General features: G+C 40.8%; 2 protein-coding genes across 2 annotated transcripts in view; one reads left to right on the forward strand and one right to left on the reverse strand.

Moving 5' to 3' along the window:
• The window catches only part of LOC124794937 (L-asparaginase-like), a 328,563-nt gene extending 322,659 nt beyond the window's left edge, over positions 1–5,904 (reverse strand). Inside the window, exon 1 of the mRNA XM_047258651.1 lies at positions 5,588–5,904. Within this exon, the coding sequence (XP_047114607.1) occupies positions 5,588–5,751 (164 nt within the window). The 5' untranslated portion in view covers positions 5,752–5,904. The remainder of the gene's footprint in view (positions 1–5,587) is intronic.
• LOC124794935 (leucine-rich repeat-containing protein 49) overlaps positions 5,841–27,017 on the forward strand; it is a 149,922-nt gene continuing 128,745 nt past the window's right edge. Inside the window, exon 1 of the mRNA XM_047258650.1 lies at positions 5,841–6,180. Within this exon, the coding sequence (XP_047114606.1) occupies positions 6,149–6,180 (32 nt within the window). The 5' untranslated portion in view covers positions 5,841–6,148. The remainder of the gene's footprint in view (positions 6,181–27,017) is intronic.

The following is a 27,017-nucleotide window of genomic DNA, read 5'->3' on the forward strand; positions in this document are numbered from 1 at the left end:
CCATGCGGATAAGATGCCTGTCTTCTCGACTGCTAGTGAAACGAGGCCGTTAGGATCCAGCACGGCGTTCCGTATTACCCTCCTGAACCCACCGATTCCATATTCTGCTAACAGTCATTGGATCTCGACCAACGCAAGCAGCAATGTCGCGATACGATAAATCACAATCGCAATAGGCTACAATTCGACCATTATCAAAGTCGGAAACGTGATGGTACGCATTTCTCCTCCTTACACGAGGCATCATAACGTTTCACCAGGCAACGCCGGTCAACTGCTGTTTTTGTTATGACAAATCGGTTGGAAACTTTCCTCATGTCAGCACGTTGTAGGTGTCGCCACCGGCGCCAACCATGTGTGAATGCTCTGAAAAGCTGATCATTTGCATATCACAGCATCTTCTTCCTGTCGGTTAAATTTCACGTCTGTAGCACGTCATCTTCGTGGTGTAGCAATTTTAATGGCCAGTAGTGTATTTGAACATTCTAAGTATTAAGGCGTGCTGAAAAGTAGCGCCTCCTAGTTTTTTATGCAAAAACTCTTAAATATTTTAAAATAAAACTTAATTAACAGTCAACACGTTTATTCTTCTGTCTACGTATTTATTTCTCTACGTAGTCACCCTGGTGACGAACACATTTCTCCCAACGAGAGACTGGTTTATTGAGACCTTCACTGTAGAAGGTTTGACTTAGTTGAGGGCCCACAACCTCAGATCTGCTTGCACAGCTACGTCATTATCAAAGTGAAGTCCTCGAAGGTGTTCTTTAAGTTTTCGAAACAGAGGAAAATTGTATGGGGCCAGCTCGGGAATGTGTGGAGGATGATCGATGACAGTGGATCCAAGGTGTCGGATTGTTGCACATGTCCTAGCTCTCTTATGTCGTCTGGCATTGTCATACTGAAGGAAAGGAGGCGCCATGTGTGGCCGAACTCTTCGATTTCGAAATTCGATTACAGCGTTCTGTTTCTCACGTACTTACATTACACACTACCATGTTAGAATTCTGAGTCCTCTAGTGGCAGAGGGACTCAAATATGTAGACAAGAAGAATAAAGATTTAGAACGTTAACAGCGTTTGTTTTGTAAATAAAGCTTTAAGAATTTTCACATAAAAAAATTCGGAGGCATCACTTTTCGGCATTTCCTCGCTATTGCAGAATATTTAAGCGGACTTACATAATTACGCATCTGAGTAGTGTAAGTATAGCCTGTTCTTAATTCATGAACTGACGAATAATAGGATTACTTTCGCTATGCTTTTACCATTTATTATGGCCACTAGAGAAATCAACGAAGTATAATTCCCGAAATCCACGCATGATTTTGGAAACGCATTGGTATGAATGCCAAATATCTTCTGACTTAATGAAGATCACTATTTAAGCGACAGTTGTTTATGTTGGCAGTAACGACCTGTTCCCGAGGAATCTGGCACACTTGTATTGTGCTTCATTGTACCTGACCAAGCGGAATGTTTTGTCTCCATTGTAGACGGTCAGTTGGCTACCTACAGAGCAGGAGGCGGTATTACAGGTATTTTTTGTGTAAAGTTGTAAAATGAAACGAAGTGCTCACAATTGAACTTCGTTGTAAGACAATATGCACATCTAGATTATGCTGATGAATCACCTCAACAACTAATACTGTATGAAAGTTGCTGCTTCTGCATTAATAGAGAACCCACTATGAAAAATCTGTTTAAGTTCCAGGCACGTCTTCCTCTCTTGACTGAACTTTTGATAAATCTGAACTTGGTGCTTACATAAATCACAGACCTCTTGACCGTAAACTGACAAAAGACGCTGATAAAATTGCTAGCAAGAACTTCTGTGCGGATATGTTAAATCGATTTCATGAGGATGACCATTTCTTGGACAACATCTTTTCTGACGAGCCGACTTTTCACTTAAGTGGCATGGTTAACACGCATTACTGTAGGATTTGGGTATACGACCCCTTGTTTTCCGTGAGAGAACCATCAACAGGATGGTGTACCTGGACATGTTACAACAATTTTTGATACCACAGGTCGATGAGGATGACCAAGAACACAGTGTTTACTTCATGCAACATGGTGCCCCACCCCACTACCTGACTGACGTCTGGGATTTTCTCAGCGACTGCTTTCCAGGTCAATGGATTGGCCGTGATGCGCCAATTGCATGGCCCCCACGTTCCCCAGGTCTGATACTATTGGATTTTTTTTTTTTTTTGTATGGGCATTCATCAAGGATATCTTGTTTGTACCTCCTGTGTCGGTTTCTCTACCTCACCTGAGCAAGAATTTACGCCGCCACTGCGAAAGTTATACCGGCAATGCTACAGCGGGTTTGGGAAGAAGCTGCAGTATAACCAACGAAAGCCACACACATCATCTTAAGTTTAAGGCAAAAAAAAAACCTTTGTGTGTTTCCCTACAAAATAACACTAAACGCAGATCCATACCTTCTTTCAATAAATGTGTATGAATTTTAAAACTACTTTTTGAACCACCTTGTTTTAGTTTCATCCTCTGTGGATCAGTTTGCACGATAAATTTTAATGCTATGGGTCTCTGCACTTAAAAATACAAGACAACAGACAAAGATTTGCGGCCGCAGTAGAAACCATTCTGCTATTGGCAAGTCATAAAATACTATTTCGGAAAACAAATTATAGAAGGTCTGTATAGCTGGCCAACATCGAACCAGACTAGAATGACGGCAACTTCAGAGCGGTACTGAAAATATATGAAACCTGGGGACGCGACTCTCAGAAAGCACATAGAAACAGCGACATTAAATACACTTTACACAAATCCGAGCATCCAGAATGAAATACCCGCTTGTGGGTCTTTAATTCACGAAAATTTGATCAGTAAAATACAGAAGTCACGACTTTTTATTTAGTTTGGCAGGTGAAACATGCGATGTATCACGGACAGAGCAAACGTCGCTGTGTTTACACTATGCGGAAGAATGATTTCAGCTAAGTTCTTGCGGAAGACCTCTTAGATTTTTCTCCAATCTGAGACTTAACATGTTGAGGGCTAGAGACAGTGATCATGTACAAGCTTGGAAGTTATTAACTTTATACGTCATTTGTGTGGGCAGGTCTCTGATGGCGCGTCCACAATAAGTGGATCTCTTCGCGGGGCACGAACTGTAATTTGCGAAAATTTTCCCCAAGGTACCATGCACACTGCGTGCTCAGTCTTAATCTGGTTCTGTCTCATGCTTGCTCTGTTCAGACAGTTCGAAATTGCATAAGCACGGTATCCTCAGTCAGATTTCATTAAAGTTCTTCACAATGTACAAATACTCTAAAAGAAAAAGTTACGAAGTTCTGTGGTGAGCATATCAGAAGGACCAGTCTTTTGTCCACGTGTGAAACCAGACGGGATAAAAGACACTATTCAAAAAAAAAATTAGAAAATATTAATATTCCAATCTTGTACACTCTGGAAGTACTTAAAGAGAGCCAGAATATTGATACATCGGCTATGGCCAGCCAGCTTCGTTGTGAGTTAAAAGAGAACTCCTGGTCTCGGTTTATGTATTTAAAGAAATGTGTTCATTAACTTTGCCTATAAACACACTGCTTCAAAAAGTCGACTGGGTCTCTCACAGGCAACTGAACACACATTGTATGTTTTGTGACATCTTGAGTAACATACGTGAAAACACAAATTCAGAGTACTATTCTCTGAAATAAAGGTGACAGAAGAAGAAGCCAGAATCGAACTACTACTCCCTCTTACTACTTCACAACAGACACACGTCGAATGTGGGATTCATTTGCGACATTCCGAAACTAGTAATCCGAAGAGGCGCTACCACAACCCTTTTTTTAAGCGCCTCACAGACCGTCAATAATACTGGGCAACATTTCCTGACGGACAATAATACAGAAAGTGCAGATGTCAGATTGAGAAGTTTTGCAATAATACTGAGAACATCAAAAGCTTTTGAAATTTATTGCGCTGCCTGGAAACACTGTGCCGTCTTTGGGCAGTATTGACAATATCCTTGACAGTCTGTCGTGTGCTATAGTCTCTAGGCACATTTGCATTCCCCGGTTTTTGTTATTATCGGCGTTGGAAATGAGCGCAAAACAAGGAGAACGAGAATTTCTATTAAAGTGGATTGAGCTTTGTTGTCAACCAATCCGAACACACAAGGTGCAATGTTCTTGAGCAGTCTACTGAGAACTTTAACAATATTGCACAATATTATTGACTGTTTAGAGGGCCCTTCATCGTTGACAACTTTCCATGTATGTGGACTATTACGGAAGGTATTGAGCCATGACCTAGGAGACTAAATGAGAAGCATCGTTCGTTCCTGCATGCACTGCAATCTGCATTTTGTTGCACCCTGTTCCCTCAATTGATGCAGGAACAGCCTCTTCAGAATGTTGAATAAGACTACAAGGCACATACTTTGGGAGTGCAGTGTGGTCCCTTCTTCCCGGTGCATTCTCTTTTGCAGTTCGTTGTGTTATTAATCGTCACACTTTCGAACTGTGATGATTAACGGACCTCTACACTTTCGCTGATACTTCCTCCTGACACGCGACGCAGCAGGCTTCCCAACCAGAACAAATATGCAGCGCTTCAGTCGGTTGTCTGAAGTAACTTACGAAATAAGGCGCATAATTGACTACATATGGAAGTTTCAGTCTGGCCATGAGTCGTACATGGATAGCCGCATAGTAAGGAGACCGCTAGTGATAAGCGGGAAATCCGGGTTCGAGTCCCGGTCCGGCACAAATTTGCATTGTCCTCATTCCATTCTACAACAGCTGATGGCAGTCTTTATTCGCAATTGCGAATTCATTTGATGTATCTTAACATAAATGGGCAAGGCAAAACAACTCTAAATAGCGTCAAAATATGAAGTGCGTAATGGTATGGTATCTTTTAAGGCTACAACATCATTACTATTCAGAGTAATATTGGCAACAGTTTTACTGTTTTTTCCCCGCTTCAGAAGCTGGGATAAATTACATGTTCCGATCTGATTTGGGTTTCCCGAAATTCTTCTACCGAATTACTGGGTTGTTTTCTAACAGCTTATGGTCTTTGTCCTTTAGCAGCAATTTGAAAACATCCTACATATAGTCTATTATGATTTATTTCGACGTAAATAGCATTTAATTAATGTTGTTGCGTGTTCCTGAATAGTGCGACAGTGTTGGTGTTTCTGCTGTATAAAAGATTGAAGCCTGTACTGCTCTCCTTTGCAGTTCCACCAAAAGAAAAAGGCAAACTTAACACAGCAAGGATCAGGTTTGAAAAGGACTGCAATACCTAATAACAGCGCTTCGAAAGAATTTGAAGTAAAAGATTTTCAGCCAGCTCTGTTTTTAAAAAATACGCAGAATTTTCATCGCTATCAACATTAATTGCACACTTAGCAAAATATCCAAGTTAAGAACGAAGTTGTACGACTCAAACTGATTATTGATAAACTGTTTACCTGTAGCACTTAAAAATAATTTGCGCTGCCTTCGTCATCAAATTAAGTTTCGCACTTAACTTTACATAAGAACGTTGATAAAAGTTCGAGTAAATTAATCTAACAAACTATTAAACTATCTCACCTTTCTAATTTCGGATCTCTCATCATTCCAATAGTCCCACCGGTGTACAACACGAGTACTTTACTCTCGGGTTGGGCTCCTGGCTCAGACATAGAGAGCAACGAACTTGACGAAGCGATCTCATCGTTTTTATTGCTTGATGCACTCTTTAGCGACGAGGACATCTCTGTTTTTATTAAACTTAATCTTTAACAACTGATGCTTCACACAGTCTGCACAAGCGATCGTTTCTAACGCTCCGCCAGCACTACGCTAGCAGCGCAATCTAAGCTTTTGACACTCAGATGTCTACATGTACTACGCTCGTCAGCGGCACAAGTGGTCTACGTCGCACACAAGGAGATTTTATTTTTCTAACCTCCCTGAGTGAAGAAATCTCTTTCCTGATATTTGTGTATCTTCTTTGGACAAACAATATTAATGGCGGCGAGAGAGTGTTTATGTTTAATCCCGGAGCCAGCTGAGTCCTATAGAATCAGTATTAATATATACCCCTAAAGAACTGCTGTGACATTATGACGTGAAGAGATTTGATGCAAACATGCGAAAAACTTATTTGTCATGGACTGGGTTAATAATGACGGCGTACACGAGTATGATTTGTTATTTACTCAATAAAAACTCCGCACAGTATGCAGCAAGTTGTTAATATGCAGTCACCGCTGAGTTTCAAATAATTTAAACATATTTTGTGCTTCGAAGTAGACTGTAAACCATATCTTCAAACTGTCGTAGTCGGGTATTTGGTACCCAAGTCAGCTGCTTTTTCTTGCTTAGATGTTAGCATGCTTCTTCACTGCAGAGAAGTGTTTAAAAATATGTAAGCATTTTCCTTATCGCCAACATTTACGTCGTTTTTTTCAGTTATTTGCAGTGCTCTCAGAAACCCATTCAAAAATGCAAGTGGCACCGCTTTGTAACTTTTACCAATTTCAGTACGACTTTACTTTCATAATTATTCACAGCTATACAAATTTTATTTTCAAAAATTTATTTAAAACTAAGCTCTTTAGGTCAAATACATTATCCGAGAGAGAAGAAAAATGTCGGAAGATTAGTGTTCAGTTAAAATTTTTCTTCATGCAGTAAATGAACATGTGTAATAGCAATTGCACCATTCACAGTTAATGTGCTCAGTGGAATATAACACTTTTAATTGCATGTATTTTGTTAAATAAATTATGCTTAGTGTACACAGTTTTACATTTGTTGCTGGATCATAGTATCTTTCACCTGCATGGATGATTTTGCTTAAAGAGTAGGGCTAACTATTAATAGGGTTTTATTTCAAACAAAAATTATATAATTAAAGATAATATATACATTTTCATTGAATAAGAAATCAGTACATTTTTCATAATCTATGTTGTGCTTAAATTTATTGGCTGTAGTGGATTGTCGACACTGGAAGAGCTCATAAGGTAATGGGGAAAAATGGAATGAGTTAGAATGACGGTTTCACCTACATGTAGTTGTTGGCCAAAGTATTTAAAAAAAAAAAAATAAATAAAAAAAAAAATGGACACCTACCGATGACACACACACACACACACACAGAAGGGCAAGCAGGTGGTGCAGTACTATGATAACCATGACTTACAGAAATGAATGAAGATGTTGCACAAACTGTTCGTGCAAGTAGGAGAAATGTTATCAAGGCATATTTTGTTTTAACCTTCCATATCACTGAAATTGAATACCAGGTTTGTTCCCACAATATGCTGGTTAACACAGTCTACTTTGTTGTCTGTAGTATGAAATGAACTGTTATGTTATTATGTTTATTATTACTGTGGCATGTTAACTTCCTGCAGTTCAAGGTGTTTGTAATTCTGGCATTTGTTCTAGAAAAAGTTCTAAATAACAAATTCTGTGTCACAGACTCAGAGATCGATTAGAACAGAAATAAAAAAACCAATGCTGTATCTGAAAGGTAAAAAAAAAAGTTATTTTTAGTTAACAGATCTATGCAAGGACCAGTGTAAGGTTTGTTTAGCTGTCATATAGCTTAACAGCTGCATTGATAATGTAGGTTGAAAGTAGGATATGGGATACAAATATGAACTGGGGGCCCCTTCTCACCATGTGCTGAAAGAAACATTGTGTGCTAAGAGTAATTTGCTTATCAGGTCTGGCATTGCTTTAGAAAAAAATCCTACATTTTCAACATACTTTTGTATTTATCTTTTGATTTAGGCTTTTTGTGAAAGAGTATGTTAAGGACAATTATTAATTGCTGTTGGGCTACAAGAAACACGTGGAGCACAATTTCAGTTACAATGTGTACAATGACTTTAGGTATTTCGGCGACGTAACACTTTTACTAAAGTGAAGATTTGAGAAGTATTACACATCTTGCAAGTAATATCCTGTGGAATGCATTAATGTAGAGCTTGGCAAGTTACTCAGGAAAAAGAATATTCGCACACAAGTGTGATTGATGGATTGCTCTTCATGTGGTAGCATCATAACAGTGTGGATTTGTACCAAATGAAGAAATATTTTGCACAGTTAATATAGTTAATGGCCAGAAGCAGTACAGTCTGACCATAGTGGTATTTGTCCTTTACTAAGTTATTTCCAACAACAAAGCTACTTGCAAAGTGAAGTAATACAGCTTGGTTAAGTTCAAGCAGTTGAGAAAACAATCACTTAAAGTTTTCTGTCAAAATGCAAGAAGTCTTACAAATAAAGCAATGAATCAAACAATGGAAACTCCAGGTATGAATATCAGCAGTGTAGGAAAAGATAGATCGCTAAATACCATAAAGAAGATGCGTCAAGTTGCAGACAGCCACGATTAAGAGAGTCTCTTTTAGTCATGCCTGTCTACAACTTGACGTGTCTTCTTTATGGTAAATAAAGTGATGAACATAGATTATCAGTACCAGGAAATGAAGTGGAATTTTGCTGAATATGCTGTTCTTACAGAACACCAACTTGAATTCACTGCAAAAGAAAATGTATTGAGCTATCAAAATAAAATAATTATTTCTGACATCAGACCTGATTGCTTGAAATTAAAATATGGAGCATGAGAGTAACCTGTTTTCAACAGTCATGTCAAATTCGCAATAGAATTATAAAACACAAAGAAACAACCAAATTGTTAATCCTTTATTATACTTTCAAATTGGTACCTCGTGTGATCATGACGCCCTTAGCTTACAAGATATTCAGCAGGTAAGATGTAATGTTCGTCTCATCTGTAGCATTTCATTATGTACGTATGCCTTGTGGGTGATGCTAATGGGAAGCAGCACAAGAAGCTCAAATGGTGGCTAAGTTTGGCGATGAATTCTAGCTGGGAGCTGGGCAGTGCTGGCAGTCTTCTTAACAATAAACACACTACACGCTCCAGTGCAGCACACCGATAGAATGTTGCATACCATTCTGAATGGGACCCTCACCTTCATTGCCGGGACTGTGAAGAAAACCTCAGGATGTTCTCCATGGCAATGGGATGGGTGGCTGTTGAGGAAAAACAGTGGGCAGCCTCAAGGGAACCTGCCACACTTAAGTTGTAGAAGGCCTGATTATTATGTGAGGCTCTTCCCAAGTTGACATCCCAGCAGCTTATGGCAACAAAATCCAATGAAACCCTTTAACAGTCCCAGCAGCATGGGTGGACTGTCAGGAAGTATTAATGCCCAACCTACCAAAAAAAGTTGAGAAGGAAGCCCTCCAGATTTGCACTCAACCATAATAAAGCAAAGAATAGTAACTGGGCACCATTGTATTTATTTTGATGAAGAGAGGAGGCCTTAGCTTTTGAGACATTTTCCCCAGCCTCCACTTGAGCTACTATTAAAGCTGTGAAAAGGCTCTTTACGGCACCATTCTTACAGAGGTTTCCACAAGCAGCAGAATCACTGAGGACATAGAACTTGACTGGCTTCATAATTATTTGTGAAGTTCACAACACCCTCAACTTTTCAAGGGTGTTGTGCAATGCTGCAACATCGAGTACATCAACATAAGACAGTTACGGGAAGAACGGTCAGAAATATGAGTGGCTAAAATGGGAATATAATGGAGAAACCAAATGATATGTGGAGGAAACACCAGTTTTCATTTTAATTTTCAGTACACCTACATCATGAAAATGTATAAATGCTGGGTACATGTATATGAAGATATAACCTTTCATATAAAATCCAGTTAAGTTTTCCAAATGTCAGAGGTTTGGCCACAATGCCATTCAGTGGAACAGCAAACTTACTTGTGGTAGATATGGACAGTCAGCAAAATGAAATAGAGTTTTCATGTCTGCTCCGCCAAAGTATGCTAATTGGTGAGGTGACCATCCTGTGTCAATGGAAGTATACATTACAGAGTGAAAAATTCATGAAATTAACAGTTTCTTTTGGTGAAGCAAAACACACATCCAAATCATCGCAGCCATGACACTAAAGAAGCCTCTATGTAAATCTAAGACTGTTACATAGACTGATACTGCTACAAATATCCATATTGGCAGATGCACTTGAAAGGAAATAAGTATTATGTTCATCTACATTTATACTCCGCAAGCCACCCAACGGTGTGTGGCGGAGGGCACTTTACGTGCCACTGTCATTACCTCCCTTTCCTGTTCCAGTCACGTCTGGTTTGCGGGAAGAACGACTGTCTGAAAGCCTCCATGCGCGCTCTAATCTCTCTAATTTTACATTTGTGATCTCCTCGGGAGGTATAAGTAGGGGGAAGCAATATATTCGATACCTCATCCAGAAACGCACCCTCTTGAAACCTGGCGAGCAAGCTACACCGCGATGCAGAGCACCTCTCTTGCAGAGTCTGCCACTTGAGTTTGTTAAATATCTCCGTAACGCTATCACGGTTACCAAATAACCCTGTGACGAAATGCGCCGCTCTTCTTTGGATCTTCTCTATCTCCTCCGTCAACCCGATCTGGTACGGATCCCACACTGATGAGCAATACTCAAGTATAGGTCGAACGAGTGTTTTGTAGGCCACCTCCTTTGTTGCTGGACTACATTTTCTAAGAACTCTCCCAATGAATCTCAGCCTGGTACCCACATTACCAACAATCAATTTTATATGATCGTTCCACTTCAAATCGTTCCGCACGCATACTCCCAGATATTTTACAGAAGTAACTGCTACCAATGTTTGTTCCGCTATCATATAATCATACAATAAAGGATCCTTCTTTCTATGTATTCGCAATACATTACATTTGTCTATGTTAAGGGTCAGTTGCCACTCCCTGCACCAAGCGCCTATCTGCTGCAGATCTTCCTGCATTTCGCTACAATTTTCTAATGCTGCAACTTCTCTGTATACTACAGCATCATCCGCGAAAAGCCGCATGGGACTTCCGATACTATCTACTAGGTCATTTATATATATTGTGAAAAGCAATGGTCCCATAACACTCCCCTGTGGCACACCAGAAGTTACCTTAACATCTGTAGACGTCTCTCCATTGATAACAACATGCTGTGTTCTGTTTGCTAAAAACTCTTCAATCCAGCCACACAGCTGGTCTGATATTCTGTAGGCTCTTACTTTGTTTATCAGGCGACAGTGCAGAACTGTATCGAACGCCTTCCGGAAGTCAAGAAAAATAGCATCTACCTGGGAGCCTGTATCTAATATTTTCTGGGTCTCATGAACAAATAAAGCGAGTTGGGTCTCACACGATCGCTGTTTCCGGAATCCATGTTGATTCCTACATAGTAGATTCTGGGTTTCCAAAAACGACATGATACTCGAGCATGATGTTGCCCACATTTACTCACAAATTGATTCTTCGTCTAACAGCCAAACAATCTACACTGATAAATGGCTTCCATATGTCTGTGGAATATAGGCAAGATTCAAAACACACACATACAGGAGCTAAAACACTCAACGCAGGATAGACCATTAAGCATACATCTACAGCAAGTACTCTTCCAACATTTTGGCACTCTTACTAATATACTACACATTCTGCAGGAAGGATGGCCTCAGTGGCGAGAGAGCAAAAAGTGATGCTGTGTTCATCAGTGAGGCATGAGCAGTGGTGGCTGATACTAATATACTAGTTTCTTTTTTTTTATTTTTCTTCTGTATTTCCTTTATTGCATCATAGGTGAGGTGTGGAGATGCCATTGATGGCATAGCGGACCAATCCTGGCATGAAACTTACATGCAATAGAGGGTGGAGAGCACATCTTGTCTGCACCTGGAGACCTTGCATCTCCAACATTCCTCATTTTCTAACTTTTAGCATTCCCACTCAAAATCTAAGATGTCAGCCAAAGTAGATGTGTGCCAGCAAGTATGATCCCCTATAGACCACCAGTTACGTGGGTCAGTGTTCAGATTGTATTTGTAGGTTCTTATTGAATTGATCCTTATAGCACTTCAGATGAGCACCATGTGGCCTTGTACCTGTGCTCACATCATTGTGCCTTTGTTGAGGAAATCTGCCATTTCTCAGTCCATGATTAGTAATTGTATCTTCCATACTGTACAGCTTTGCCTTCTCAAGAACAAGTCCATCCCATTTTATGTGCATAATGTATCTAAGCTTCTGTTGATTGAAACATTCTGGTTCCTTAAGGCAATATAGTGTCCAGATTTCACAGTAGTAGAGCAGGATAGAAACAACTACTACTTGATAAACCATCAGTTTGGTGTGTAGTGTCAGATCTTTATCCAGGAAGACCCTTAATGACCTTCAGGGAGTCCATGCAAGCAAAAAAGATTCACAGTTAGTGATAAAACACTTCCTTCCAGCAACACACAAAATGAAAGGATTCAAAACAGTGTCCCTAGAGATGCAAAACAATCAAGTCTGATAACACATAGATTAACAATTTTTTATCTAAATTTAGATTAAGAAGAAAAGTCTCTGAAGTGATTAGATCATGCAACCCACTTGTCTTGCTGGTAGATAAAGTTGCTCAGTGCAGCAGAGCTGATGTGTGGGACTTTCAAAAGCAGTCTGGGCAGTCTGTCCTCTGTTCTCTGTATCCTTCTCAGGTGAGCAGTTAGTTGATGGTACACTTCCTAGATAGGGGTACTCATGCACCTGTTCCAGAGATGTGCTGGAAATAAAGATATTGTAATCTGGAAAGACAGACCCAGGAGTTGGCTGTGCTCGCACCCCTTTCTGGAGTGTTGATGGTGAGGCCAAAGTCCTTTCATATACACTATTGAAACAATTCACAGGTAACACTCCAGGTGTATGAGCTCGTGAAGCATTGTCATCTGTGTACTGCAGTTTAGTTACCTTGTGAGAGTTGTGAACCTTTTAGAATGGAGTGTGGACTGACTGAATAGTCCTCTGTCAGATCTGTATTTAAGTTCTACACCTGCATTTTTTACAGACAATGTCTCCTAAAACATGGCTGTGATATAAAGGACAAACAATGGGAACCTGAGGGCACATCATTGTTTGAACCCTTCAGTAATAGGCTGATTATCAGATGTTTCATTGTAATGTAGCACTTCCCCTGACGTATCATACTGGAGAGCTTGAATCAGTGCAACAAAGTGTCCAGGGCAGTCAAAACGTTTTAAGACCTTTGGCATAGCTCCACTGGTCACTGTATCGAAGATCTTTTCTATTAGATTAGATTAGATTAATACTTGTTCCATAGATAATGAATACGACACCTTCGTAATGATGTGGAACGTGTCAGGTTAGTAAAAGATGTCTGTACAAGATATTGCATTACACAAAATATTGCACGACACTAATGTTTAAGTTTTTTTTTCCCTTAATTTATATCTAAAAATTCAGCCAATGAGTAGGAGGAGTTGTCATCTAGAAATCCTTTTAATTTATTTTTAAATGTTAGTTGGCTATCTGTCAGGCTTTTGATGCTGTTTGGTAGGTGACCAAAGACTTTTGTGGCAGCATAATTTACCCCTTTCTGTGCCAAAGTCAGATTTATCCCTGCATAGTGAAGATCATCCTTTCTCCTGGTGTTATAGCTATGCACACTGCTATTACTTTTGAACTGGGTTGGATTATTAACAACAAATTTCATAAGTGAATATATATACTGTGAGGTTACTGTGAGGAACCCTAGATCCTTAAATAGATGTCTGCAGGATGACCGTGGGTGGGCTCCAGCAATTATTCTGATTACACGTTTTTGAGCAATGAACACTTTTCTACTCAACGATGAATTACCCCAGAATATGATGCCATATGAAAGCAGTGAATGAAAGTAGGCATAGTAAGCTAATTTATTGAGATACTTATCACCAAAATTTGCAATAACCCTAATAGCATACGTAGCTGAACTCAGGCGTTTCAGCAGACCATCAATGTGTTGCTTCCAGTTTAACCTCTCATCAATGGACGCACCTAAAAATTTTGAAAATTCTACCTTAGCTACAGACTTCTGTTCAAAGTCTATATTTATTACTGGAGTTGTGGTATTTACTGTAGGGAACTGTATATACTGTGTTTTATCAAAATTTATAGAGAGTCCATTTGCTGAGAACCACTTAATAATTTTGTGAAAAACATCATTTACAATTACATCACTTAGTTCTTGGTTTTAGGATGTTATTACTATACTTGTATCATCAGCAAAAAGAACTAACTTTGCATCTTCATCAATGTGGAATGGTAAGTCATTAATGTATATCAAGAACAGTAAAGTAATGTCATAGAACACTAATAGTAAAGACTTAAGTTGTTCCCTGCATTTCTCCTACAATCGTCCTAGACACATCATATCAAAAGTGCTGTTGGAGGGTCAAAATTAACATTGAGATTCAAGAAGTACAGTCACTGAAAGTGTCTGGATGCAGTTGAACAAAATTCTAGCAAAAAATTTTACCTGCTATAGAGAGCACAGATTGCCACAATACTTCATCAACTGCTTTGTAGCCTTTTTTGAAGTGGGTGATAATTGTTGAGTTTTCATATCAGCCGATACGTTACAAATTTTCCACATTAGAAGAAAAACAGAGAAGAATCTGGTTTTTAGAAGCAAGTCACCACTTTCAATTATATCCAGAGGGATGTCGTCAGGTCCAGATGGATTTCTTGGTGTCATGCTGTCCAGAGCCTTGCTAAATTCATGAAAAGTTGGTGGAGCTGTCATTCAAGGTTTACTACAGTTTAAGAATTAGCTGGAGTGTTCTTTCCACTGAATCAAAATGTCCTGTCTGTCAGTGAAGAGTGTCATACTGACAGACTCATTAAGGGTTCCTGATGAACAGTTCCACATCTCTCTCTCACTCCAGTGAGAAAATGCCACAAGACTCTGGCACTTGACAGACGTTAAACTTACTTGTTTCTTTGTTGCCACCAGTTATTCTTGATAGTTACTGTTTCAGTTTGACTTTATTGTTCTTGATTATTATTGTTTCACTTTGACATTGCACCGAGCGAGATGGTGCAATGGCGAGCATACTGGTCTCACATTCGGGAGGATGACGGTTTAATCCCGCATCGAGCCATTCTAATTTAAGTTTTCTGTGATTTCCCTAAATCGCTCCAGGCGAATGCAGAGATGGTGATTTTGAAAGGGCACAGCATAGTTCTTCCCTGTCCTTCCCTAATCCGATGAGACCAATGACCTCACTGTCCAATCTCCTCCCCCAAACTTTGACATTACTGTATGAGCTCTTGAAAACTTTTTTTTTTTTTTTCCATGGAAGATGGATGTTGAGCAGGACATAGGTAAGTGTACTCCTGGACATTTTTGAGATTCTTAATCAATTTGTTATTGTCATGAAACCAGTCATTTCTCTTCTTTTCACTGAAACAAATGACCTCCTCTGCTGTCTTTATGATGGTGTCTTTTTAAAATGATCCTTTCCTGTTTAACATCTGTTATGTTAGCTGGCATTTTGCGGAGTTCATCTAAAAGTGCATCTTGCAAGGGAGATCAAATTTTTTTATCCAGCAGGCTGTTGATATTGAATTTCTCCTGGAAGAATTTGAGAGACATACCACTCTTTAAAATCACTCTCGTCGCCCACTTACAAGTATGTGCTGTAGTTATTCATGTGTTATTTAAGATCACTGTGTGCTTAATGTACCTACTACCATTTGCCTAAAATTGCAGAGAGTTAATAAAGGAACCTCATCGTTGGTTCCTTCTGCAAAGCCTTAATACCCTGTGAATCATGTGCCCCAGAGTCTAATCTTGACTGTGAATATATGCATCTTCAACGGTAATGCACTTTAGCTCAGCAACAAGATATATCTCTGCCACAGGTCTATACTCTGGCTCACCTGCACTTGCAAGCAATGCTCAGTGGGAAGTTTGTATTGATCTCTATGTGAGTGGTAACTTACCAATCTGGTTACATCTGCAAAGAATAACAGCCACCAAAATAAAGCTTCTCAAACAGTTACTCAGAAGAGCCCACTGAACATTGTACAGTCTGATGACAGTATTTGAATAATGAGATGAGGTCCAGGACAGGATGGAGCACATCACAAGTGCTGATGTATCTGTTCTATGGACCACAGGACAGCAAAAGAGGCAATCTGTTCCCTGGTGAAATAGGAGGAAATCAATCACAAGCATTTGAGGAAGGAAGAGTACAAATACAATGGTTGCCATACAGTGAACTCACCATGTCTTATAGTACAGGCAGTTATAGAACATTTTTACAACATAACTTTAAGTGCACAATAAGATAATGCATTCCAATAATATCAGGGTAGCTATGGACTGGAGTATGTTGATTCCAGTATACCAACACAGAAATGCATAACAGTCCCTTCTCCATGCAGAGGTTAGAATCTTCTTTCACTGTAATGGAAAATACAGCTCCTGGCCCTGACTAAATTCCTCATGGCATGCTACTGAAACTAAATTTAGAATCAAATGAAATCCTCCGGGAATCTTTTAAGAATATATGTTTGGAAGGACATTTATCCCTGCTCCTGGAAGAAGTGATTTTGATTCCTCTACTGAAACTAGGGAAGGATTGCATGTCTATAAATAGTTGTCTCGATTTTGCTTTTACTGGTTGTGTTGGAAGATCCAAGAGGATTGATCAAAAGTCACATTATGTGGATTCTGAAGAAAAGACTCTTTTTGAGTCACTTCTATTGTGGTTTCAGAAGATATTGTTCTACCCCAAACTTTTGACAACTGGAAGTGGCTATACAGGAGTCTTTCCTTTGGAAGCAACACAACATAGGCATATTTTTTGACCCAGAGATGGTGTATGGCACTAATTGGAGGTACAATATCTTACATCATCTGCAACTAAGTATTTTGTATGCATCCCCTTATTTTACTTCAATTCTTCCTTTGTTGTTGTTCTCTTCAGTCAGAAGGCTAGTCTGATGATGCTCCCTCCTCACTAGTCAACAATGTGCAAACTTCTTCATATCTGCACAACTACTGCAAACTACACCCATTTGACTCTCTCTCTCTTCTCCATTACAAAATTGATTATTTCTTGACACCTCAGTCTGTGTTGTATCAACCTGTCCCCTGCTTCTGTCAAGTTGTGTGAAGATGTTCTGTTTTTCTCAATTCAATACCATACTTTTAATTAGTTGTTTCATCTACCCATCTATGCTTCAACGCTTCAAAATTCTTCTGTAGTATGACATTTTCAAAAGCTTCTATTCTCATGTTTCCAACCTGTGTATTATCTACATTTCACATCCATACAGGCTAACACTCTAGATAAATACCCAAAGAAAGACTTTGTAACATTTAAATATGTATTTGATGTTAACAGATTTCTCTTGGAAGTTCATCTTATAATCTCTTTACAAAACATTATCCATTCTGTTCAACTGATCTTTCAAATCCATTGACATCTCTTACAGAATTACAGTTTCATTGACAGAGCTCAAATGTCTTATTTCTTCTCCCTGAAATTTAATTCATGTTCCAAATTTCTCCTTGTCTCTTTTTACTGCTTGCTCAGTGTGCAGATTGAATAATCTCTGGAAGAAGCTACAACCCTGACTCGTGCTCTGGTTTCTGTACTAGTTGAAGATAAGTTTTTGCTCTCTGTATTTTATCCCTTCCACATTCAGAATTTCAAAGGATATATTCCAGTCAACATGTTCAAAAGCTTTCTCTGAATCTGTAAATGCAAGAAATGCTCATTGTTTCTCTTCTCTGTATCTTCTGAGATATGTTGTAGGGTCAATACTGCATTGAACATTTCTGCCTTTCTCTGGAACCCAAACTGATCTTCCCAGAGGTCAGCTTTTACTAGTTTTTCCATTCTTCTGTATATAATTTGAGACGGCATTTTGAAACCATGACTTAGAAAAATGATGGGTCAGTGATATTCACACCTGTCTATTATAAATCCTTGGATAATACATGAGAAATTGAATATAAATGACAAAAAGAGGAAATATAGAAATGCACCAGACTGAAAGGCAGTGCAAAATGGCAAAGCAGGAATTCAGAGATGAGAAATCTAAGGCTATATAGACATACATAGATGCCACCTAAAGGAAAATTGAAGAGATTTTTGGAGAAAAGAGATGCACCTGCATCATTATTAAGAGTCCAGGTGGCAGGCCAGAATGAATCAAGCTGAAAGGTGGCTGGAAGAAAACCAAACATGAAAATAATGTCATAGAAAAAGAAGAGGGAGTAGACAAAGATGACATGAGAGAGACATTATTGTGAGGAGGATTTGACAGAGCAATGAAAGATTTAAGTTGAAACAAGGGCCATGAAGTTGATGAGAATCCTTAAGAATTATTGAAATTGTCCTACTTTGTGCAGAAGGTACATGAGATGGATGAAATCAAACTTCAAGAAGAATGTAATAATTCATATTCCAATGAAGTGAGAATATTACCGAACCTTCAGTTGAGTAAGTCATGGTTTAAGGATGCTGACTTGAGTTATGTACAGAAGAATGAAAAACTGGTAGAAGCTGACATCAAGGAAGATCAATATGGATTCTTGCATAGTGAAGGAACACGTGAGATAATGCTGACCCTATGACTTTTCTTGGAATACAGACTAACCTATGTTTGTGTCATTTGTAGATTTAGAAAAAACTCTTTGAAATTCTGAAGATAGCAGGAATAAATATATGGAGCAAAAAGTAATCTACTACTTGTTCAGAAATAAAACTACAATTTGAAGAGTCAAAGGATGTGAGAGAGAAACAGTAGTTGAGAATGGAATGAGATGAGGTTGTGTCCTATCCCCAGTGGTTCCGGGTCTTTATACTGAGAAATCAGTAAAGGAAACCAAGAGGAATTTTGGTAAGGGAAGAACTCTGAGTTTTGTTGATGACATTGTAATTCTGTCAGAGATGGCGTAGGACTTGGAATAGCAGTTGCATAGAATGTATGGTGTCTTGAAAAGAGGTTATAAGCTGATTATCATCAAAATCAAAACAAAGGTAATGAAATATAGTTGAATTAATTTATACTGAAAGTACTAAACAAGTTTTCTGATTTGGGCAGCAAAATAACTGGTGATGTTCAAAGCAGAGGGTATCTGAAACCCATTCCAGTAATAGCAAGAAAACATTTCTGAAAAAAAAGAGATTCGTTAACATCTAATATAAATTTAAGTGTTAAAAAGTCTTTTCAAAGATATTTGTCTTGTGTGTATCCTTGTAGAGTGAAATATGGAAGAGAAACAATTCAGACAAGAAGAGAATAGAAGCTTTTGAAATGAAGTGCTGAAGATTAGATGGATAGGTTGGATTACTAATGAAGAATTACTGAATAGAGCTTTATGGTACATCTTGACTAAAAATAATGGATTGGTTGATCGAACACCTCCTGATTCATCAGTTAGTTACCAGTTTGGTAAGCGAAGGAAGTGTGAAGAGTAAAAAATTTCTGAGGGAGACCAAGGCTTGAGTGCAGTAAGCAGCTAAAAGTTAATTTAAGTTGCAATACTCATGCAGAGGTTAACTTGAATTATCTGCTTTGTAGAGTTGATTTGTTACTGTTGCTGTAGAAAAGGGTTGCCACAAGTTCTGGAAATCAGGGAATTTAAAACATGTCAGGGAAATTTGGAAAACTCTTGTTTCTGTCTCAGTAGATGCAATGATTCATTTACTGAGATGTCATGCATCATCACTGGCTGGATGCAGCTGAATATGTGAGCCACTTCCCTACTCCCTCATTCTTACTGCTTCCTCCCTTTCTACCAGTACCTTCTGTTTCTGCTGCCACTTCTTTCTGCTAGCCTAGCATCTGCTGATGAGAGGCAGGGAGGCATGAGGAGTGCTTCGTTTGGATCTGATTCTCAGAGACTGTTGATGCAGTGGCCAGAGACAGCTGTCATGTGTGCATGAGTTGTGTCTAACTGCTTGTGAAATGTGTGTGTGCTCTCGTTTCCTGACAAAGGCTATGGCCAAAAATCTAGTTGTGAGAGTGTGGTTGCCTGCAGCCCAGTTATCATCTTTACGGTGAGTTGCTACCCATCCTCATTAGTACTGATTTTCAGAGTATACATGCAAGTTATCTGTTGCATGGATTGATCACCGTGGTCTCATTTCATCAACATGGTGTCTGTGACATGTAAGTAGCTGATCACACCAGTGGACTTCCATGATGGGCCAAACCTGCAGGCCATTTCTGTGAGTATCTCTAACGGAATGGGCTTGCCAATCTGAAGCCCATCATTGCCTTGCCCATCGTATCTAGTCTCACCGATCTGCCCAAAGGCTGGTTCAGTTTGTGTGTGGCCTAATGCGGTGGATTTTCGTGGTTTATCAACAGACTCAGGACTGTGGTGCTCCTTGGCAGGCCAGAGGTCACTGGCAATGGATTTCAGGAATTGCAACTGTCTCACAGCAAGAACATTGTACAGTGCAGTGTTTTTTAAACATTTTATTTATTGTAGTACATTTGGCACTTTGAAAGTAGTTTATATATTAGAAAGTACGGATGATAAGGGTAAGAATTGTGGCAGTCACTGGCAGATTGTACACAATGTACTCATACATTTTGTGAAAGAAAAACCACAAAATAACTGTAAGATGATAGACATAACACAGTGGGCAATAACCAACAGTAACAAACATAGCAGCACCATCATTTTATTGGGAGTCACCTATGGTGTTGGTTTACACAAGTCTTACCTGCTTTATGTCCTCCTTTCAAGAGGCCTACTTTTTTCTGAGGTTATTTCTGAAACCAGTGAAGATATTTTAAATCTGTCTTGCAACTCCAACAAAATACATATTTTTGTCACCAAATGTGTTTCGTTTTATTGAAATAAAATAACATCAGTGGTCTTAATGAAACATATATATACCATTTGTCTTGCTTTCTCCATCTAAATACAGTTCATTGCAAAAGATGTTGATGTTAGTACTTAAGATTTTTACTCACATGTTTAGAAATGCAGACATCCTTACATTTTTTGTCAACAAAATTTGTCTCTCCATGGGGCCAACAGCTTTTTTGTGAATATGTGTGTGCTCACACAGGTCCCTCAGCTATTGCAGCCTTTATTCTTTTCCAGGCTGTTTTCCCTTCCCCTTCCTTCTCCTTCCTTGTTCTTCTTCCATTCCCTTTGCCCCTTCATTTCCTTTTCTTTATGTTGGCCTGGCTACCCTCATGACTTTGCTTCATCTTAGTTTTGTTTGGTTGCTTTTCCTCTTCCTTTTTGGCATTCTTTTTTGGTCCCCCTCAGGGGTTTGACCTCCATCTCCAAATTTGAAATCTGTAGTATGAGCCAGATGGGGGAGAACTCACTCCCTAGCATCTTTGGTGTGGGTTCCTCTCCTCCTCCCGTCCTCCTCCTCCTCTCCCTCTTCCTTTTCCCCCTTCCCTCTTCCCTCTTCCCGTCCCTCCCTGCTAAAACCCTTTCACCTCCTCACTAGGTCACCAGCTTGGTAGCCAGATCATGGTGATGGATCTGTTATGTACCCATCTGGCTGAGCCCCCTGATACCACAGGAATCACACTGCTGGTACCTGTGCTGTGAACGCCTTGTGCAAGCCTAGGAGTCATTGTCCATCTTTTTGGGGCATCAGAACTGCTGGCAATGACCGTCCTGCCTGGCAGCCATTGCTGTGGCTGGGTGGTGCCCACAAGGCGAGCCCCTGTTTGGATTTACTGGTACGAGGGTGGACGTTTGGCATATGAAATGTGTTAAACTATCTGGCCACTCTACTGTGGCTGCGTCTCTTCCTTAACGTAGTTCTGTCACTATTCTTGTTTCTGCCTTTCCAGTGTTACACTCCTTGGATACATCCTTGGAGGAGGGCCAGACATGCCGGCTTGGGGCGAAACCCTTTCCACATTTTCTGGTCTGTATCAGGACTGACAGGGAGACCTTTGCCACCACTGATCTCCTTTTCTTTCTGGAACATACTGAGGACAAGTTTGGTGAAGTTGGGTCATTGAGCATGGTGAGATCTGGCTCCCTCCTTATAAAGACAGTTTCTGCCAGTCAGCCATCCTCCCTGTGTGCCTGCGTCTGTTTAGGAGACAACCTTGTGGCTACCACTCCTCACAAGTCACTCAGTATGACACAGGATGTAATTTTCCTTAGGGATCCTCTCCTTGAGTTCAATGATGAACTTACAGCAAATCTGGAATGATGTGGCCTTCATTTCATCCGGCATGTCCAGAAAGTCCCTAAGGACCATCATGGAGACACTGGTACTTTTATCATGGCATTTGATGGGATACCCTGCCCAATAAGGTCAAGGTAATGGCATACAGATGTGACGTAAAACCGTACATTCCACCTCCCATGCATTGCTTCCATTGCCTCAAGATCAGCCACATGTCCTCGTGATGCTATGCCACTCCCATCAGTGGTGACTAGTGGCTCTCCTCTACATGGGGGATCCCTTGCACCCCACTGCCCAACTATGTAAACTACTCTGGTTGCCATTCTCCCCACTAACCTGAGTGCCCAGTGTACATGAAGGAAAAAAGTATTCAGGAAATAAAGACCCTTGACCATCTCAGCTACTTTAAGGCCTGGAAGAAATCTGATAGGCTTCACTGTGTAAATCTCTCCTCAGTTATACCTTCCCCTCCTCAACCGTCACCCTTACCTGCATCCTACTGCCCTCCCCTTTCTTCACCCTTGGTGGCTTCCATCTCCAGGAACTCCTCCTCCTCCTCCTCCTCCTAACCAGGGAAAGTGTCCTCTTCTCTGGCTCCTGCTAGGGATGGGGCTCCATCTCGGGACACCTCTCTCCAGCATTCTCAGGACAGGAAGCTTGCACTCTCGGGCCGGAGGAGAGATCCACGCTCCAAGGGCTCCAAATCCACTTGCTCTCTGTCAGATCCTGACATCACTGCCACCTATTCTGTTACTGATAATGCCTCCTCCCTCCCTCTGAGGGAGAAGAAGAAGCAGTGCAAGCCAAAGGATGAGGCTTCTCTGACTTCCCAGAGAACTTCACCCCTTCCACCTCACCCTGAACCAGACACAGTTTTTATGGATGTCACCACATCCTTGTTGGTGATGACCGCTAACCAAGTAACATGGTTGCCCCATGGTTTGTCTCACCTGGAATCTCACCACACAATAAACCAGGGGAATTGCAATGGATATTATCGTCACCTCCCAAAAATACAACGTCTTGTTTCCTCCTACTCTTTGTTCTCTCTTGCTCTTCAAGAAACTCACTTTCGTGATGACCACTCTGTAACATTTTGTATTATTGAGTGTTCTGTTGGAACCATGCTGGCCCCGGGTTAGCGTCTGGAGGGGCCTGCACTTTGGTTCGCACTGATTTCATTAGTGACTGGATCCCCCTGCATACCAACCTGGAAGCAATAGTGGTTAGAGTGCAGATGACTTGCAATCCCTGTTTGCAATGTCTACCTGTCTCCAGTTAGGCCACTTCCTTATGTTGAACTGTTTACCTTAATACAGCACCTCTTGCCCCTGTATCTCCTCCTTTGGGTCTTCAGTGCACACCACCCCTGTTGGGGAGTGCCACTTTGTCGGGTAGGGGTCTTCTACTTGCTCGCGTACTACAGACTTTGATTTGTGTCTCCTCAATGACGATTCCCCTACCCACTTCAGTGCCAGTCATGGCACCTTTACTGCTTCGGTCTCACAGACTCCTCCCCTGCTATTGTGGTTTGTCTACATTGGTAACCCTGTGATGATAATTGCATTGATGTGGTCATGCAGGGCATCTCTGCCACTATTCTTCATGCTGCTGGCACTGCTGTCCTCCTATCCACAGATCTCCCTCATCATTGACCAGTACCGTGGTGGACCAAGGACATAGCAGTCCCTGTACAGTACCACTGACAGGCACTGCAGCGATGTAAATCACTCCCTTCACAGACCAACTTCCTCACTTTTAAGCATCTCCATGCTAAGGCTTGTTTCCTTATTAAGTGGAGTAAAACGGAATGCTGGGAGTGCTATGTTTCCTCCATGCGAACGTATCACAGATTTGGTCCAAGCTCTGTAGCCTTCTGGGCTGCCAGCAACAGACAACTGTTCGGGGCCTTATCCTTCAAGATGCTCTGTCTACAGATCCATTGGTTCTTGCAGAACACCTTGCGACACACATTGCAACAGCATCTGTATCCTTTTCCTATCCTGCCATCTTTCTCCAGCAGAAACACAGTTGAACAGACCCCACCCCCTCCCCCCCTTCTGTTTCAACCCTCACCAACCCGAACCCTATGATGACTCCTTCACTGAATGGGAATTCTTACAGGCTATTACCTCTTCACATGACATGGCCCCAGGCCCAGATTCCATCCACAACCAGATGATCCAACACTTGGACATTACACAGAGGCAATATCTACTCAGGGTCTTCAACCACATTTGGCTCATGGGTGCCTATTCCTCACAATGGTGAGACAGTGTAGTTATTCCTGTCCTTAAGCCTGGGAAGAACCCAATGTCTCTTGACAGCCATTGCCCAATTAGCCTGACAAATGTACTTTGTAAACTGTTTGAGAGGATGGTTATGTTATGTACTCAAATCTTGGGGCCTTTTGTTCCCATATCAGTGTGGCTTCTGGGAAGGATGATCTCCAACTCCCCACCTACCCAGATTGGAAACTGCAATTCAACGGGCTTTTACTGTCAGCACCTTGTCACGGTCTTCTTTGACCTACATAAGACATATGACACGGCTCCATGACTGTGGCTTTCACAGCCCTCTTCCAATTTTCATTCACAAATTATGGATTCAGGAGAATGATATACCACAGGGTACTGTATTAAGTGTCACACACTTCCTCATAGCCATCAATGGGCTTGTAAACTGTGTTGGCCCTCACATTACCCCGGCGTTGTATCTCGACGATTTTTGCGTCTGGTGTAGCTTCCACTCGGTAGTGTCTGCTGAGTGCCAGCTCCAAGGCACCATCCAACGGAGCTCTGTGTGGGCTGTATTCCGTGGCTTCCAATTTTCTACCACCAAAACACAGGTTTTGCATTTTCGATGTCAATTCATAGTACACCCTGATCCAGAACTTTATTTAGGCAACCATCTCCTAGATGTTGCAGCACAGTCCCATTTCTTGGGCCCTTTTTTTGAAAAGATGATGTGGCTGCCCCATATTCACCACCTGAGGTGTACATGCATGTGGAAGCTTAGTGCTGTCCACCTTCTGACCCACACGTCTTGAAGTGCAGACCATGCTACTCTTGTCCATCTCTATCGTGTTCTGGTCTTGTCCAGACTACATGATGGAAGTCAGGTTTATGGCTTAGCGGCTCCTTCCTTTCTGAAAATGCTTGATCTTGTTCACCATTGTTGGATGCATCTGGCTATTGGTACCTTTCACACTAGTCCCATTGACAGTCCCTTCACAGAAGCGGGGATTCCCCCCTCTACAAATACGACAAAGCCAACTCCTGGTTTCTTACGCAATCACCATTCGCAGGCTCCATGACCATCCCGTGTACTCTGTCCTCTTTGCAAACAAGGGACGTCTCCCTCCTGATCACTGCCCATGGGCAGGATTGCCAGTTGAAATGCGTCTCACTTCCCTCTTTTGGAATCTACATCTCAACTCATTGGGATGTGCCCCATGTATTTACTCTCACACACATCCCTTGGATGGTACCTAGACTATGGATTAGGACCAAACTAATCCAGGATCTTAAAGTCTCTGTCTCTTCTGGATTCTTGTACATTCTGTCCTTGCAGAGTTCCAGCATTCATCTCCTATTAGGTTAGAACACCATTTATTTCCGGAATCATGTAGTGTGTTCACTGCCATTACCGGGGTCCTCCATTTTGTTACTCAGGCCTCCCTCCACAGTGTTTTAATATGTTCTGACTCATTGAGGAGCCTGCTACTCTCGTCATACTTTGGCCTCTGCTATTCATGGCTATCTCTCCTTCCTTGGTCATGCCGCCTGCTCAGTTGTCTTTCTCTGGGTCCCAAGTCATGTGGGTATCAGGGAATGAACTGGCTGACCATTTGCTATGTCAAATCTCTCATTGTCCACAGGTGGAATGACATCTGGTGCACTATTGCTCGAAGTAATAAACTCCGTGCAATCAAGGAGATTACAATGCTTTGATGCTCTTCCTTCTGTTCCTCTTGGAAGGCGTCCACTGCTTTATGCCGTCTACACACTGATCATTCCAGACTCACCCACTGCTTCCTCCTGTGTTACAAACCACACCCACAACATGGTTGTGGAGCCAGATTGACAGTATCCCATATATTGGCAGAATGTTCCCTTCTTTTGGCCCTTCATGCTAAGTATAGTCTTCCTTAATTTTAATATTAGCAGACAATTCATGGATGGTTGAACTGGTCCTCAGTTTCCTCCATGAAAGTGGTTATTTCCAGATATAAGGTTTTGCTTTGCTCCAGGAGCAGAGGCAATGTGGTTATGGTTGGGGCCTCTCTTGATGTTTTCTTGGCCTGAGAAGCCATGACCACTCCCCCTGGTAAAGACCACTCTTTTTTCCAGTTTTTAGATTTGGTCTAATCTTTTATGCCTTTTACTGTGTGTGTTTTAACTTCCTTGTTTTATAGTTTGACTGCCCTGACTGGATCCACCCACTTTTAGCAGCCCCCTTTTCTTCTGTTAGTAACTTTGAAATCGTGGGACTGATTATCTCACCGTTTGGTCCCATAAATCCTCTCAATTAAACAATCAATCAGTCTCAAAATTTGTCAGGGGAAAATGCTAAAACTTGTCTATAAGTCTGGAAATCAGGGAATTTCCCTTGGGGAAACTTGTGACAACCCTGTTGAAAAAATAAAAAATAAAAATAAGTTGAAGTCCTAGAATAACAAAGACTGACCAAGTGGGTGGTAATTTCCACATTAATTTGTTTCAACATAGTTTATTTCTGTGTTGAGATCAGTCCAGCAATATGACAAGCCATGGTACAACTGTACAAAGTTGGCACTGTGATGTGCCTTTAAGAATTGGTTACATATTTACAGATTAGATTAACACACAGTCTACTTTGAAACTCTGAGTGAAACTGATAACACAACAGTGTTTCTGCACACACATAATATACATTTAGCTACAGTGATGTGATTGTTAAAACTGAAAAT

This window comes from Schistocerca piceifrons, chromosome 4 (genome assembly GCF_021461385.2).
Source record: "Schistocerca piceifrons isolate TAMUIC-IGC-003096 chromosome 4, iqSchPice1.1, whole genome shotgun sequence".
In the NCBI taxonomy this organism is placed as follows: Eukaryota; Metazoa; Arthropoda; class Insecta; order Orthoptera; family Acrididae; genus Schistocerca; species Schistocerca piceifrons.